General features: G+C 39.1%; 1 protein-coding gene across 3 annotated transcripts in view; it reads left to right on the forward strand.

The window, feature by feature from the left end:
• The window catches only part of TEX10 (testis expressed 10), a 56,893-nt gene that overhangs the window by 31,255 nt on the left and 7,701 nt on the right, over positions 1 to 17,937 (forward strand). For all 3 annotated transcript variants that reach the window (XM_030445915.1, XM_030445916.1, XM_030445914.1), the window contains 2 exons: positions 5,217 to 5,305; positions 6,488 to 6,621. In XM_030445915.1, coding sequence (XP_030301775.1) covers positions 5,217 to 5,305; positions 6,488 to 6,621 — 223 coding nt within the window. The remainder of the gene's footprint in view (positions 1 to 5,216; positions 5,306 to 6,487; positions 6,622 to 17,937) is intronic.

Below are 17,937 nucleotides of genomic sequence, written 5' to 3' on the forward strand. Positions count from 1 at the left end.
ACTGAATAGCTTTGTCAAGAAAAAGACAATATAGACTTTGCAGCAGCATGCAGCTAATTCTATACTAAGTACTTCGAGTGACATGGATGTTGTTAGTGGACTTTGTCATCTCTACTTCTAGATTGCTTCTGTTCAGCCCAGTGCCAACACAGACCCCATGAAGCTCCACTGATGTCTATCTTCCACTGAGCTGATCAGTCAGTTCTACTCACCCCTTCCTACCTTTAAATCAGTTATCTCTTAAAGTAAGGGCCTTAGTTTCTGTACTGTAGCTATGTTGTTTTCTGAAATTATTTTCCCTAAGTATTACAAGTATTTCCATATTCACATACCCTTAGCCCTTAAAAAGATTTCCAAGAAATACATAAAGCAAGCATGCTTGCTTTTTTTTTTTTAACCATCCTGTCTATTCTCAAGCATGGTGTAGGTATTCATGTGAAAGCTAATTTTATCCATCATTGTGTGTATTAATTTGCCTAGTGCAGGCAGTATCGTCATAGACTTCAGTTATGTGGAACGAGTTTTGGGGGTTTTGTTTAGAGAAATACCACCACCTTTGCCATTCTACAGGCTGTAGGTGTCAGGGAGGTTCTCAGGTAGCAGGTTGCTCACAGCTGGTAGTAGTTCAGTTTGTTCTTGCCTTCCCTTGAGCTCCTCCTTTGCATGGTGCATGCTATCTCGTCCTGTTGATTTCCTTCTAAGTTGTTGAGTTCCATACTGTGTTGTGCAGCTGCTTGAAGCTGCAGCACATCTTGGAGAGTTGTTTTGGGATAGGAACCAGCACAGATTCTGCTCTGATCAGAGGTGGGCATAATCCTCGTAGCTTCTGTCCTGTAGCCTTACTTTGCTTGAATGCTACTGTCATGCAGTGATTATCTGCTGGGGGTACAGAATCTTGAAGTTTTCTGCTCCAGATATTTGAAAGACTAAGTAGTATCTCAATCTCTCAGTGGTTAAAGCACTTGCTGAGGATGTGGAAAATCTGTGTTCATTGCCTCCATTTGAAGAGGAGATTGATTTCCTAACACACTGACATAGTCATTGAACTATTTTGAGGAGGTGTTCTTAATTTAATAATATACAAATAAATGGCATTAATTTTACTAAATTTTCACTACATTGAGACCTGAAAGATTTTTTTTTTCAGGAAGTAAGTGAATCAGCTGGTGGCCGTGCCTATGAATATTTATATGTTCTATATGGAACGGAAGTATCAGTGGAGGAAATAAGAGCAGAAACTCCTTTAAAATTATTTTACAACCTAAAATTAAAGAAACAATTGTGGTAGGCCTTGGTTTAAATTTGTGATAAATTGTTGAAAAAATAAATTTGAAATGGGATCAGCTACCACAGTCTAAATTAAATTACGTTTCTCAGACAAATATTTAAATAATTCTATAACACTTCAGGAACAGGCTGGGCTAGAATATTTTCTTATTATGGCAGTAGAAGGACTTTTCCAGGAAGGTGAAAGAATTGGATTTTAGTTTGTTTGAGCAGAAAACCCTTGATCTTCTACACTCCTTGAGTTCCATAATCCTCCATAAACAAAAGCCTCCCATGAACAAAATTTGGGTTATGGTATCAAAGCTTCAGAAGAACTGTTACATGCTTATATTTGCTTTCCCTTGTTTTACTTGAAAACTACTTGAAGACTGAACTTGGAACTTTTTGAGATTCATTATGCTTTTTTTCAACTTCATTGCTGAACCAAAAAAAAAACCCAAAACCAAACCAAAACAAAAAAACCCCACCAAACCCGAATTCTAAGCAAAACTCACTGTGCTTCATAGGTGCATTGCTGTCTGAGTTGGAGTTTCATCAGTGTTTTATAGGATGACAAGTAGAGGATTAATTTCTGAAGTGACTGCAGCATGCTTCATCAGAGTTCCTCTGCCAGAGACATCTGAATTGCCCAAAGACTCCTTATGACTACATAAGTCAAAACTAACACCTTAAACCTAAACCAGAAATGAACTGGTAGCCAGTTTAGGTCAGGAAGTGTAGCCTGCAGCTGAGAAATAACCACTTGGACACAAACTGCCCTGTTGGACTTTGCAGCTGTGTGGTAGAGCCCACCCTGAAAATAACAGCAGTGTGAACAAAGCAGTGAGATCCATCTGGAGTTAAAAGAAAAGTTAGCAGCAAGTGATAAAAGGAATGCATTGTACAGTTGCTGTGACTGAGAAATATTTGCCATGCTAATGGCAAGGGAAGCAGTGATTTTTCAGTTAATTAGATTCCACTTTTCTTTTAATACCACTTGGTGTACAAAGCAGGTTAACTAAAGGTGCAGTTCTAAAGCTCAGTAGAGAGGTTCTCGTGGAGAGCAGGTAACCTTGCAGAAATTACAACGTGTAATTCATCATAGTTAATGTGGGTTTGGACTAGCTAACTAGAGAGGTCTCACTAGTATGCAATTGGTTAGCAGGTTCCCATTGTCACTAAAAATTTATTCAAAAAAGAGGGGTGATAACATGCTTATTACTTCTTTTCCACCTATAAATTAGTGGTTTTTTTTTTTAATTAAATGTCTAACACATAATTTGCAAGCATCTTGAAAACCTTTTCTGAAAGTGCTCATAATTCTTTATTATCCATGGTAGTCTTAAAATAATAAACTAGGATTTTGGAAATAATTTGTGATGTGTTTGTAGTGCATCATCATCCGTTCTAGAGTTAAATTTCTTCTGTGTTCTTAATTACGATTTCCTTTAATTCAAGCCTCAAAATATAGCACATTATGAAGTGCCAAGGCACATGTGCAGAGAAGCCAAGGTAAAGATTATAGGCAGCTTTCTCTGTCACTTTCTGGATTGAAAGATTATTTTTAACCTTAATGCCCTGTTAACATTGAGTCTTCTTTTATGTGTGTAAAAACATTCACCTATTAGAAGAAGTAAACTGCAACTGAATTTGGGGATTTTGGTTTTGTTTGTGCCTGTCTCAGTGTAGCTCTCTTTAGAGACTTAAAACCATTTAAGAACTCTGTCAAGGTGTCTTACATGGAGGTTCTGCCTCTGTATTTCTGGAGCAGAACCAAAGCCATTCTTCTTCCTCTTACATCTGCATCAGTCATTCCCTTATGCCTGCATTTGGGCTTATTTCAAGTTCATCTTTTATCCAAGTTTTTTTTATTCAAGTTCATATCTTGTCCTCCTGACCAAGATATTTTGTTTGTTTATTTCCCAGTACCATTTGCAGCTTGTGTATCTTCCAAATTCTTGCATTCCCACTATTTTGCTCAGTGATTGCATCACAGGTTGAATTTCTGTGCCCAGTAAGTCCTAAATTCTCCTGAATCTCTGCAACCTCGTGTCTACTCATGGTCCCTCTGCACTGGATTTAGGCAGCTTATTCCCCCATGTTGTACAGGACATGAGCTTCATTCTCCATTCTGGTACACGGATCTAATCTTTGTGTTACTATTCATCCTGCATGGAATCTCAGGCTGGGGAGGAAAATAGGTTGTTAGACCTCATGCTGATTTAGTTGAATATGTGTGAGATCTCTTTGATGCTGTAATGAATCAAACTGGGATCTCCTTGGAAGGAGGGAAGAAATTTTCCCTTCTCTTAGGACCAGACTACTAGCCAGGGCCGAGGGGTTTGTCTCTGGAGAACTCTGTTTTGGCAGCCACGTGGCAGCCTTATGAAAGGAGAGAGATTGAGAGGTGCAGGTTAAGAAAGGGAAGCAGCAAACCCAAACCTCAGAGGAGAACTGAAGGCCTCTTAGGAATTAGAATAGTCCATGAAGAACTGCCTGCACCAGAAAGTCACTAGGTCAACTGAGATATGCCTGGAAATAAGGATTTGCTATTAAGGATACAATGTGAAGTAACTTAATTTAAGAAATTTCTTAATTTAAGAAAGCCTTTTTTTGTTCTCTCTCACCTAGCTGTGATTTGTTTTTTTTTTTAAAGAAGTAATTGTCGTATGTAGTAGTCAAATTAAATCCTGATCTGTAATTTCAGGAAATTCTTTTTTTTCCCTTTAGTTTTGAGTAGCTCCAGACACGTGCATATTCTAGCTGTCATTTTTGTAGATGGTGAAATACTATGGATGATTTTCACAGGCTTGGCAAAATGTATATGCCTGGCACAAAGGTATTCCAGATTTGATATTTTTGCTCTCAAAACACAGAGCTGTAAAAAAATTTCTGAAAAACAAGCTTTCCAGATTTTTGTTATCCATGAGCTAAGACATTTTGGCTGTTAGCAGAGAGAAATTCAGGAAAAAAAAGTGATCTGAAGCAGATAGCTGGCTTGGAAAATTACACTTTGAAGCCCTGAAATTTTGCAAGATTATAAAAGTGGAAAGCAGCAACCTCCTACAGCAAGGATCCATAGTCTGCAGCACAAGTGCCAAGAACTCTGTAGAAATGCATTTGTATAATATGCATTTTTGTATAATGTGATGTAGGTCTGAGCTGCAGCTTTTTGAGGAAAGGAGGTGTGAAATGTCCTTTTTCCCAGCTCCTGTCACTCTCCTGGTTCTGCTCCAATACACAGAGAGGACACTGCTCTTTGGTGGTCAGTGGTGTCTGTTTGCTCCTAGTTTCCACAAGCTCATCATACAGCTTCTAATTTCAGAAGCAAAAGTAGGCTGGTGCTCCACTTCTTGCATATTTCTCTAAAAAGGGAAGTGTCAGGCAGCTTTGGTAACAGGTTTACTCCTGTCTTTGCATATTGCTCCTTTTTGTGTTCTAAATCTCCAAGCAAGTTGTTAATTTAGTTCTGTCTTTTATAGCTTTAGCTGCTCTAAAATAGGTGCTGAGACTGCTTTTAAGTGGGGTCTGTTGTTCATGTAAAGAGCTGTGTTAAAAGTAGTGTATATAACGAAAAATACAGCCCAGCTTTGTTATATTATGATTTTTACCAAATAAGGGAAAAAATAATTTAATTTACTGTGTGTTGGCTGTCGTCACTATATTATATAAAGGTTATACTGATATCTATGAGAAGTTGCTAGTTTTGTAAATTAATCAACTTAATAACCTGAACCCATATAGGGGTAACTAAGTTCAATATTCCTTGTTTTGATTAGAGTGAGTTCTGTATTTGAAGCTGTTTATAATGCTATTCTACAAACAGCAGTTAGAAGCAGGAATGCTAAAATTAACAATTTAATCATGGTAATTGATTGTATTATGCAGGTAGGTTGTGAATTCTTAATTATGTGGTTTTTAACAAACTATCTGCTATTGGTTTTGTGTAGATCATCCTTTGCAGGCTGGAAGTGCCAAGTACAGGATAATTCAGTGAATGATGTGGACTATTTCAGCTTCTTGTTTTCAACCCTTATAGGTAATCCATGTGAATGTCATAATTCAGAATTAACAAAATGAAATTTGGTTTTTGATAGTCAATTGCTGGATTTAATTTAGAATAAATGGTGTAGTAAGTACTTCCTGAAAGTAGTAATTCTTATCTTGTTGCATATTTTTGGTATGAGATACCCTTTTTTCTCTTGATTTGCTATTTGACACCCTATTTTGAACACTTTGCCACTTTGGCTGAATATTTGCATACTTTTTCTTCATTCTAGCAGATTTCTTTGGAAATTAAGAGGAAAACCTAAACTCAGCATATGATGTGAGCAAGAAATTTTTTTCTAGATTTAAGTAAATGCCTTTTATTGGCTCATAACAATATGAATTATTGCCTCTGGGACTTCCTGTGGACATGCTTACGCTACTAAAAACATTCCATCAGAATAAAGTAATTAAGTACATTGCAGTGAGCTGCCCATGGTCAGCATGTGAGCAGTATTACTTCTCCTACTATGTTCTTAATCAGATATAAAAATAGTTGTACTCTGGTGATGCAGCTTTGGGAAATTACAGTGGTTACAATGACATCATATTACTGAGAAATATTTTCCAGTAACTTGTCCCATGGTAAAAAAAAAAAAAAGTATTTTCTTCATCACCTCAGTCGTTCATAATGTTCAATTTTTTTGCTTTCAAAAATTAGCTTTTTTTCCTAAAACAATGGGGAGAGGTGTACTGGTAACTGAGAAAACAAAAGCAAAACCAAAGTAACTGTTTGGAGCAGTAGTTCTGTTTTACTAAAACGTCTCATACCTGGCTAGAAACAACAAGCCAAAAGATATATTTTATTTATTTATTTATTTTAATTGTTTAATTGTTATGTTAGGAGCTTACTGAGTTATTTGAGTGCTTTGCATTATACCTGTTTTTTTAAATTGCTTTCTGAAGATACAAAACATTGTCCTCTTATAGTTGGTTTTTTTATATATCACGTTATAGTTTAAATGGATATGTCACTGATTTTTGTTCAAAAAATTTAGTTTTCTTTCAGAAGTTGGAATTTGTATTTTCATTGAAAGTACCAAGCGAGAGCTTTTAATAAAAAAACGATGTGCAGACATAATATAAAAAAAACAGTTTTTGTCAATGATGCTGTTGAAGTAGAACAGTGCTTGACTTGTTTTGTGATGCTGTTGTACTGCTTCTTTTTCTCTAGGGTTTTCAAGAGAGGAGTTGACTAGTCTCCAGGGCATTAGAGGAAAACCACACATTAGCCAGACACAGCTTTCACCTGTCCGTCTTTACCTAACTGATCTGGACCAGTTTTTACACCACTGGGCTGTGACAGAGGTAATACATCAACACTAATTCTAAATGACAGCATACAAACTCCAAGTGCTTTCCATCCTCTTTCCATGGATGCCTAAATCTTGTTGTGAGTTGAGTTGAAAAAAAGAATGGAAAATAGAATAGTTAGCAAACAGCCAGCATTTTTCTGCAGTCATATTTTGAAGGAAGCTGCTTGAGAAGGTGAAGGTTCAGACATACAGAATGCAAAACCATACTCATGGAAAAAAATGAAGAGAAGCCTTATTGGAAAATCGTTAAACACTAATAAGATTGAGACCTGCAGTATGTTTTGGCTTTCAGAAATAAATTAATTGTAAAAACACTAATTATAGAGAGTTTTCTTTGGGAGTAAATTCCAGTGTTAATTAAAAAGCACTTGCATTAAATTAGATTTGAACTTGGAAGTAATATTGGGTTGGCATTGGTGATTATTTAGGATAACTTCTGATGCTTATTTAATAAAAATTTACTGGTATTAGAAACTTCACTGTGAATTCAGTTCCTGCTTGTTAGATTGTAAGAGCTGGAAGCTTAATTTTATTGTTCATTCTAAAGGGATCTGAGCCATCAGATTTTATTCAGACATTAGTCTTCATTCTGGCTCAACACTTTTTGTATTGCTTAGCTCACCAGAAAGGTGAAATCATGTTTTGAAGACATGCCAAGTTGACAGTATTTCTGAAATCTCTGTCATGAATGCAGAAAGAAGACTGTAACAGAAGTTTTTAGTTGTGTGATTTACTCTGGGTTCTCATGGCAATCTTTTTGGTTCAAGAAAGCAGTATATAGATCTTTCTCATCTAATTCATAAAGTTTAAGTGATAAACCACTAAAAGTAATGCTAGTCCAGGTCATACATTGAATGTGTGCTAATATGTATTGAAAAGTATTTTAAGCAAAGTTGTTTGGTGACATCTCTGACATACATCTTTAGATGTCCTGCCTTCAGTCACTGGAGCAGCTAAGTGCTAAGTGGAGCTGCTAAGTGGAGCAGCTAAGTTCCTAATTTATTTTGCTTTGTTTCCATAAAGATTGAGGGCTGGAGCACCTCTTCCATGAAGACAGCCTGAGGGATTTTGGGTTGTTCTGCCTAGAGAAGAGAAGGCTCTGGGGATATTTTATAGCAGCGTTCTAGTAGCTGAAGAGAGCCTTCAGGAAAGCTGGGGAGGGACTTCTTACAAGGGCATGGAGTGAGAGGATGAGGGGGAACAGTTTAAAATGGAAAGAGGATAGATTTAGATTAGATATTAGGAAGAAGTTCCTTAGAGTGAGGATGGTGAGACTGGAACAGGTTGCCCAGGGCAGCTGTGAATATCCCCTCCATGGAGGTATTCAAGGCCAGGTCGGATGGGGCTTTGAGTAACCTGGTCTAGCATGAGGTGTCCTTGCCCATGGCAGGGGGGTTGGAACTGGATGATCTTTTAAGGTCCATTCCAGTCCAAACCATTCTGTGATTCTGGGCTGTAGCGAAGTGTTTTCTCACCAAAACTCCTTTCCAGTAATGAAAGACTAGAGTAATTCTCTCCCTGTCCTGTACAGAACTGATCCTTTGTGAAGAATGCACCAGAGGGTTTACTTGTTTCTCAGAGTTAGTGATGCTATACAGCATCTGAAGGACTTACATGTATATACTTTGCCTGTTTCTGAAAATGCCACCCTATGTGTCTTTTCCTTTCTCTTTTTGATGTTCCATATAAATCTATTAAAATTGGCTGAGAAACAACACAAGAGAACTATTTTCACTAAGGAACAGTGAAGCAGTTTGATCGTAGGTGGCTTGTGTGTGCCTTTGATTCCTGGTTGCTACTTGGATTTACTTCTGCTACAATCTTTTCAGTGTTTTGGTGCTATCAAGGAGAGTCACTGTTTTCAGAAACTTGAGACTTGCTTTTCTTAAAAAACCTTTTCTTGGGAAAGATACAAGGTATCCTTTCAGGTTCTCAGAAGTGGATGGCTGTCATTAAGAGCTGGATATCCTTGATTGGTGATGAAAGAGGATTTGGACATCCTATGGAGCATTGCACTACTGCTGTTATGTGCCAGCCTGAAGTCTTTTACAAAGACTAAGTTATGAAAGAGAGAATAGGAACAGCATTGCCATGCATTAGAAATCTGAGTGAAGAGTGAGACCTTCTGCACCCCCCTCATTTTGTAGACTCTTATGCAAATGGAGCTCTGGCATGCCTCTTATGACTGAGCTTGGGAAGGAAATTGGAAACTTTTCCTCATAAGCTTGTTCATTATTGTGGAGAGCTCCTGGTGATCTGTGTTATATCAGATATGTCATGGATGTGATCAGGAATTGCCAGCAGGTATTTATGAAGGGCAAATTCTGCTCAACTAACCTGTTAGCCTTCTGCAACAAGGTGTGACTAGTTTGGTGTAGGAGGGTAGGGAGGGCACTTCATCTTGACTTGAGTAGGGGCTTTTGGTGCTGTATGCCATAACATCCTTGTCAACACGTTGACAAAAATGGCTTAGTTCAACAGAGGTGGATTGAAAACCACCTTAAAGACCAGGCCAGAGGGTTGTGCTCAGTAGTGCAAAGTCCACTTGGAGGCAAATCACTAGTGATATACCCCAGGCGTAGGTTCTGGAGGCAGTTCTTTCAAACTTTTGCTAATGACCTGGGCAGTAAAACCAGGTGCACTCTCAGCAGGTTTGCAGTTGGTACAAAACTGAGAGAATTGGGTGTGTTACCATTCAGAGGGATATGGACAGGCTGAGAGGAACAGGGCAGAGGCAGGAAGGAAGAACAGAGAGGAACCTCATGAGGTCCAGTAAAGGAAAATGCATATTCCTGCACCTGGGGAGGAATAATCTCAGGCATCAGTAAATGCTGGAGATGGGAGATAAGGGGATGATGCTGAAAAACCTGGGACTGTTCAGTCTGGACAAGAGAGGGCTCAGAGGGACCTTACCAATATGAGTAGATACCTGATGGGAGGGAATGAAGAGGATGGAGCCACAGTCTTTTCACTTTCAGTAGTGCTCAGTGACAGGACAAGAGGGCAGAAATAAAAATACATTAAGTTCCATCTAAACAAGAAAACTTTTTCACACTGAAGGTGATAAAAAACTGGAATAAGTAGTCTAGAGATGCTCTGCTTCCTGTCTATGGACGTAGTCAAAACCAGGCTGGACACTGTGCTGAGTGACCTGTGTTTGTTTAACACATGGGAATTGTGGACAGAAAAATAGAGGCATTTCGTTGGTAGCTTTCTGATTAGAGCAAAATTAAGATATTTTTTCCTTTTTCTTCTGATCATAATGGTCTCTGGGATGCATTGTGTTCCAAATACATGTTTTTGCAAGGAGACAAGACCAGTATTGAGGAAAGTCCTTCCTTTTATGAATCACAGGATTCTGTTCATTTTTCACTTGGCTGGTTTTAATTTCATATGCAATCATAGATAAAGTAAGTGATATGTAAACAAAACTAGGCTGAAGTTACCACTTAAAAAACCCCAGGTGTTAGGCTTTTAGATGATTGTTTCCTATGTCTTTAAATATCTAATGCAGTGCTGTGTTTAAGTTTCAGGGTTTTTCTCTTTTCCTTGTTGAGTACCATTCTCCAACCTCAAACACATTGACCTATATTCTATTTCATGTTCAATTTGTAAAGCAAACATTCTGACAACTGTAACCCATAATTATATTGGGATGTGGAGGCTGAACTATGTTAAAAAAAACAAGGAGAGGAAAAAAACCAAACCAAAACAAACTACAGTGATCAAACTCCTGACTTGGAAAAAAACTTTCAGTTCAAGATTTGCCCAGAGTTACATAGGAACGCTTTCTGTAGAGCAAATGGTTTCTACCAGGTATTGAATAAGCTCTCATATCAAAAGAAATTGAATTGACAAAACCCAAAATCTTACTAACAAAAAAAACTCAGGCCCCAGAGGTGCAGCTTTTTGGGAGAAGAAAACTGCCAGGAAATCATGAGGCTCTTCTAGGATGTCCTGAAACACATCTTGATAAGATGGCTCTATGTGCAGTGAGTTTGAGGGAGGTAGGTGTGGAGACATAGTGGGCATAGTTCAACTGAGATACAATTTCAGAATTAAGATATTTTTATCTGTAACAGAAAATTATTCTATTTGAATAAAGAAGTGCTACGGGATATAATAAAACCTTGCTTGAATTGGTCATGCTTTTGGTGGAACTGAGTAGAGCTTCACAGCTTCCAAATGCTGAATCTGTCATGCTTTCCCTTGCTGCCTAATGGAAGTTTATGGTGATGCTGTAATGTTAAGAAAAATAATTACAGTAATTTAAAGTATCTAGTAAGTGAGAACAGCCCTCTGTTGGCTCTGGTGCAGGCAGCAGTCAGCCCTCTGTGTTGAGAATTTTTTGTTTAAAGAAGTTCTCATTGTGTAGTAGTAATTTGAGGTTTCCTCATAGCAGAAAAATCCTTTGTTGTTGATGAAAATAAAGAACTGATGGAATTAGGATGTGACAGCCTGGTTTCCTATCAATAAATGAAACTGCTGATCACTTTCTTATTAGTCCATCTATCTTCCTCTTTCTTCACTTCTACCACTAGTTTTGTCTAAACCAGTGACTAGTTTTTTGGCTCTTTGCTATAAAAAAAATCAAGTCAGGAGCAGCTGGGGTTATGGTGCTGAAGAAAGAGAAGGGCAAGGGATGAAGGGCCTCACACTTGAATCTGTGAGCAGCCAGGGCTTCTTGGCTCTGTTGCTCACTGCTCAGCTTGGTTTCCAAATCCAGCAGAAGGCAGCCCCAGCTTTTGGTGTCCAGCTGTGCAGTGAGTGGGATGTATTGCTAATGGTAATGAACTGTAGGAGAGAATTTAATGGATAATGTATGCATGACAGAGATACAGAAAAAGAAAAAGGTGTGCCTCTGGAGAAAGAGCAAGTTGTGTAAAGGGAAGGAACAACTTGAGGCATTTTCCAAATGGTAGTTTGGACTTCCAGAATGTTAACAAAACTAGTAAGTTATATTAGGGTTAACCACAATTGGTGAAAAGGCCAAACAAATGTACTTCTGGTACTGCTTTTAAATGGTTTATAACAAAACCTGTTTGGAGATGGATACTGTTTGTAACTTTCGTTTTGTCTTAAAGAGTAGTAATTGGTGTAGTGGAACTCTGAAGCTATGTTTTCTTGGTGGAAGCTTGTAGGTAATGGTGACTTTCACTTACAGGAGTAATGCTTAAGTTTCCTTTTAAGTGCAGTTTTGCATAGATGTAAAGGTTAATCTTCATATTTTGTCTGAATGATGGGTTAGATATGGAAACCTGGGTTCCATTTCTGAAGCAATTTCTACTTAAAATTACTTCTGCCTGATTAAAGCAAATTACTTAAAACTGTACCCTATAGATAAGAAAGATGGGGCTTCAGAATAAGTGATTTCAGCCTTAGGAAAGTGGTTTCAGTCTTTACTCATTTTATCACTGCCAATATATAGTGTTTATCAGTAATACTGTTCACTCCCTTGTAATTTAATTGCTCTGCCAGTGTTGAATGAAATAGAGCAAGCAGAAATGAACAGTTCAACAAAGTAACCATGTATACAAGATAACTTTTGTTGTAATATTTGACATTGGTGACACTTGAACCTTTTGAACAGGGAAAGCAAATAATTTGAAGGTTCTGCTTGAAATCAAGATTCTGGAGTTACATCGAGCACATAGCTGACTTGAAGAAATAAAATAATAAAATGTTTAAAACATTTAAGAGTAAACACTAGGGAAGTCTTGAATTCAAAAGCCTTGGGATGAATGTAAGGTAATGTTCTAGTGTGTGTCAAAAACTGAAGTCTTACAAGTGAAATAGAGTTGGGCAGGCTATATCTTCACTGCCGTGTAATGAAAAAATACAACAAATCAATAGAGATGCTAAGTCAAAACATGTAATTAAAAGTTCTGCAAGGATGTTTGTCTTGATGAGTAAAATGTGGTGTTGCAGCACTGTATCTTAACTTGAAGCAGAGATTACCACTTTAAAAAAAAGTTAAAATTCTAAAATACAGATTTTGAATTGAAGTTCTTTGAAGATTCCAATTTGTCACCATTATTGAGATTTCCAGGTTAGAGTTACATTGCAGAGAAAAAGCAGCTGAGCATAAATAGTATCTCTTCTGAAGTAGAAGAATGCTATAATTTCTACCTTCATTGAGAAGGTTAAAAAAGTTAATGTTTTGTAAAAATACATCTTATCAACATTTATTGTTTAGAAATTTATTGTTTTAGAAAATGCACTTTTTTTTCTTAAAAAGTAGTGCAAATTCCAAAGAAACAAAAGATAAATTATATAAATAAATATAATGCCTCCTAAAATGATGAAGCTGTTTATCAAGGGCCTCTTCCATAATTTTCTTAAGACATAAAACTTAACCTACACAAAAGTGAAAAGCAAAAACCAACCCTGAAAAAAACCTACATAAAACCCAAACACCAAAAGACAAGCTCCCCAGAAAAACTAATCTGATCTTCAGGCCAGTGCTTCCAGTGTATCTTGCTTGCTGCATCTTACAGCTGGGAGCTCAGGTAACAAATGTGAATTAATGTCTCCACAATTACTGTGCATTATGCTGTGTATCCACATCCTGGCTTGTGATACCTAAACTCAGTTTGCTCCAGAAGGCAGGCTTTGTGGGACAAGAGCAAGCTTCCAGGTGTACAGTTTGTGTTTTGAGGTCCTTTTGTTTGGGGGAGGAGCAGAAGGGTGAATTTGGAGACGTGTACTTGAGATGTTCCTTTGGCCATCCTGCATGTGGTCTGAGCAGGAGGCATTCACGAGAGGGAGGAGTTGGGTGTGTTGGCATTTTATAGCTGTGAGGTAGCTGCAGAGCTTTGAAAGAAGGGTTTGTGACCCCAAGAGGATGAAGCTAAAGCTCCTTGGGTAGCAAAGCTATTTCGTGGTGTCCTTTCTTTGAATTTTGTTAGTAAGATGGCTCTGAAAAGAGAACCAAAACCAAACCTGTGCCATTTTCCAGCAACGTGGATAGCACATCAGCTCTTGAGCATAAAACCTGGTTTTGCTGACAAGAGAGTAGTATTTTCAGAAAATCCTGTCACTTAGTGAGACAGTAGGATTGTGTCTGGCCCATAGTCCTCTGCCTCCTGGCACCAAGTCTTGCTGGTACCCAGCTATAAATACGTGATAAAATTGCTGCACAGGAGGTGAGCAGTGGTGATTGCTACTCAGGAATTTGTGTCCAGTGGAAATTAAAATAACTGCACTTGGTTTAGTTGACTCTTAAAACAGGCTGAACATCAGACTGCATGCCACAGTCAGGGAGTGTGCAGATGGGCAATCACCAGAGTTACACAGGTGCAAGATGATTTTGTATGCTGCAGTTACCCTGGATTTTATCACAGTAACATTATAAAATAGTAATATTATAAAAATAGTAACATAATAGTGATATATAAACTATAATCTTTGGGTTATATTTTGGAAATAGGTACTTTATCAAGATGCGGGACACAACTTATGTTCTTATTTGTAAGTCTTGAACAAGTTTCTGTATTCCTGTTTTGTTACTTTGAATATGAAATTACCTCATAGTGGTTTTCCTCCCGATATCCACCTGTGTGATGTTCTGCAGATTCTGTTCGTTCTTTGGGTTTTTTCTCTCTCTCTCTCTCTCTTTTTTTTTTTTTTTTTTTTTTTTAACCCAGGCTTTGTTTTATGTTATTTTTTGATTTGTGTGTGGGTTTCATATATGGGTTTCTTGTGTTGTTGTTTCTTCTTTAATCTGGAGTCACTGAATCAGGAATACCTTTCATATCCACCCCTGTGAGCTTAGCCAAGGCAGATGAACAAAGATCTCTTGTTGTACACTTTCTCGACAACTCAGGGCACTGTTAATATTGCCCTGTCAAATCAGTTTATTTCAGAAAGAGAAGCAGTACCTGTCAGGGGAATACACTGCCTGCTAAGCCAGGGTGCTCCAGGGGAAGCTGGCCAGGCTTCAGAGGCCAAGCTTCATTGCCTGCCCCATCACCTGAAAACTTAAGAGTTTCCTACACTCCGCAGTAACACGTTGCACTGGGTAGAGTCCTGCTGGAAACAGACATTTCACAAGGGCCTGGGAATTGACTGCAGAACAGCCTGTTACATTTTAGTTACCCATGTTTGAGGTGGGTGTTGATGCAAGTTGAAAAATGTATTTTGAAGTTCATGTTAGGGTATAGTGTCTGGTGTGTACGAACTTTCTTTTTTATTGAAATCCTTTCTTTTGGAGTCTGAACTGTCTTTGGTCTGATTCCACAGGGGGGCTTGCTTAAATACTTGATCTGTTTTTGTTCCTTATCTTGCTTTGTCACTCTATGCTTATGTCTGTGTCTTCAGAGGAAGCTGAGCATTTTTCTTTGCAAAAAAAGAGTAATTTGCTGCATGATTAAGCTTGAAATAATATGCAGATTTTTACCTGGAGAGTTACTGATAAAATATTTCCCTTGAGGCTTTTTAAGTCAGGATGTTACCATGGTACAGGAAGCACTGAGTGACTTAAGGAGAACAATTAAATAATGAACAAAACATTGCTCTCAGTTCATCATTTGTGCGTGTTCCTGTTGCCATGAGGGCTCAGGCTGAGACTGGGAATCCTCAGGCCATCCTATCACTGCCTGTTGGAGGTGAGAGCAATATGACACTGATGGAGTCTTTGCTGGTACATTAAAGCTATGAAAAGCCTGTTTCAGATTGGATTAAGACTTAAGATTGTGGTCTACCTGGGCTTCAGCAAAGTGTTTGACACCGTCTCCCACAGCATCCTCCTGAAAAAGCTGTCAGCCCACAGCTTGGACAGGAGCACTCTGTGCTGGGTTAGGAACTGGCTGGAGGGCCAGGCCCAGAGAGTGGTGCTGAACGGTGCTGATCCAGTTGGCAGCCGGTCACTAGTGGTGTCCCCCAGGGATCAGTGTTGGGCCCAGTTCTGTTCAATATCTTTATCGACGACTTAGACGAAGGGATTGAGTCCATCATCAGCAAATTTGCAGATGACACCAAGCTGGGAGGAAGTGTGGACCAACTCGAAGGCAGGAGGGCTCTGCAGAGGGACCTGGACAGACTGGAGAGCTGGGCCGATTCCAACGGGATGAGGTTCAACACGGCCAAGTGCTGGGTCCTGCACTTTGGCCACAACAACCCCATGGGGAGCTCCAGGCTGGGCACAGAGTGGCTGAGAGCAGCCAGGCAGAAAGGGACCTGGGAGTCTGGATTGACAGGAAGCTGAACATGAGCCAGCAGTGTGCCCAGGTGGCCAAGAAGGCCAATGGCATCCTGGCCTGTATCAAGAACAATGTGGCCAGCAGGTCCAGGGAAGTGATTCTGCCCCTGTACTCAGTGCTGGTGAGGCCACACCTCGAGTACTGTGTCCAGTTCTGGGCCCCTCAGTTCAGGAAGGAGATTGAGGTGCTGGAGCAGGTCCAAAGGAGGGCAACTAAGCTGGTGAAGGGACTTAAGCACATATCCTATGAAGAGAGGCTGAGGGAGCTGGGGTTGTTCAGCCTGGAGAAGAGGAGGCTCAGAGGAGACCTCATTGCTCTCTACAACTACCTGAAAGGAGGATGGAGCCAGGCGGGGGTTGGTCTCTTTTCCCAGGCAACTCTCAGCAAGACAAGAGGGCATGGACTTAAGTTGTGCCAGGGGAGGTTTAGGTTGGACATTAGAAAGAATTTCTTTACGGAGAGGGTGATCAGACATTGGAATGGGCTGCCCAGGGACGTAGTGGATTCTCCATCCCTGGAGATATTTAAAAAGAGACTGGATGTGGCACTCAGTGCCATGGTCTGGTAACTGCAGCGGTAGTGGATCAAGGGTTGGACTTGATCTCTGAGGTCCCTTCCAACCCAGCCAATTCTATGATTCTATGAAGACTCATTTAAGGTTGGCTGTCAGCAGCAGAAATGTTTTTAACTCCTTCAGTTCAAGACCAGAGTAAAATACTCTGTGGTATCTCCAGAAAGCCCAAGGAGTGCTCCTGGGCTGCCTTCCTGGCTCTTCCCTCCCTCTCCATTTTATCTGGTCGCTGTTGGAGTATCTCTTCAGGATGGCAGGCAAGGGGGCCCCATGTAGTAACCATTTCCTGAAGCACTGGTAAGGAACCTGCTGTTGTGGTTTTGTGGCTTATGAATGTGATGGTGTTGGGTTTTTTTTTAAATTTTTTTTTAGCCTAATTTATTCAAGTGGATATTAAAATTGAAAATAAAAAAAAATACCAAACTCACAACATAACAAACCTCTAAACCTGTTTTAAAATACTTGTCTCAAAAAGATATAAACTCCCCCCATCTGATCAGAAATGCTCATTCTCTGACCATTCACTTAAGTAACAAAACTGCTCTGGCCTTGGTCCAAAACCAATCTATGAGTATGCCAGAAATGTGATAAATGCTAATCAAATGTAAAATAATGAATCAGCTGTGAGATTTCATTATGGAAATTAAACATCATGCAAACCCTTGCCTAAGGAAAATAAATTGTCAGGAAAAATACTAATTTTCATGTGATAATTAAGTTTTCTTTGTCTTTCATTTCCATGTTTAATAACATTTCAGTTTCACTTTTTAACAGGAATTTGCTGTGAAAGCCATTTCAAGCAGGATTTAATTTATGGAATTGCCACTCTCACTTAATCATAGGAAAATAGAACTGGATATAGGGAACAGTTGTGCTGCTTTTAAGGGTCAGAAAGATCTAAAATGTTGAACAGCTAACTTTTCAATGCACCTTGCCACAACCCTTTTCAGTGAGTATGCTGCTCTTCAGTGGTATGATTGCTGTTTTCCTTGCCAGTTTTGGAAGAATGTCAGTGAATGGTTAGGAAATCTCCTGCAGTGTGGCATCTTGGAGAGAAACTCAGTGGAATGTTGTAGGGACATAGGCCTAAGGGTGAAAGATGAGTAAAGGTTTTATGATTAATTCTGAAAACTTAGTTTGCTGGGTGTGCCTGGTGAATTTTCCTTCAGGGTCTTTTGATTTGTTGACCTCCTGTGGGCATGCATTGAATTAAAAGGGATCCCTCCAGCATACTGTGTCTGGCATCATGTGCTCTCAAACATATGGTATAGCCTATTGGTAAACTACCTCAGCTCTGTCTTATGAGCAACAAATCTCTTCTGCATTTCCCTTATCATAAACATTTTCCACCTCATCTGCTGTACCAGACAGCTACAAGCATCATTAGGGTTTGTTGCTGTTTGGTTGTATTTGTTTTCCTGCAGCGGTTCTCACTCACATCTGTTGTATTTTTAAGTGACAATAATATTCCTCTCCAGGAATAGTTTTGCCAGCTTGAGTGGGTTAAGTTCTTTCCATTGACACTTGTGGGACAGAA

This window comes from Calypte anna, chromosome 2, assembly GCF_003957555.1.
Source record: "Calypte anna isolate BGI_N300 chromosome 2, bCalAnn1_v1.p, whole genome shotgun sequence".
In the NCBI taxonomy this organism is placed as follows: domain Eukaryota; kingdom Metazoa; phylum Chordata; class Aves; order Apodiformes; family Trochilidae; genus Calypte; species Calypte anna.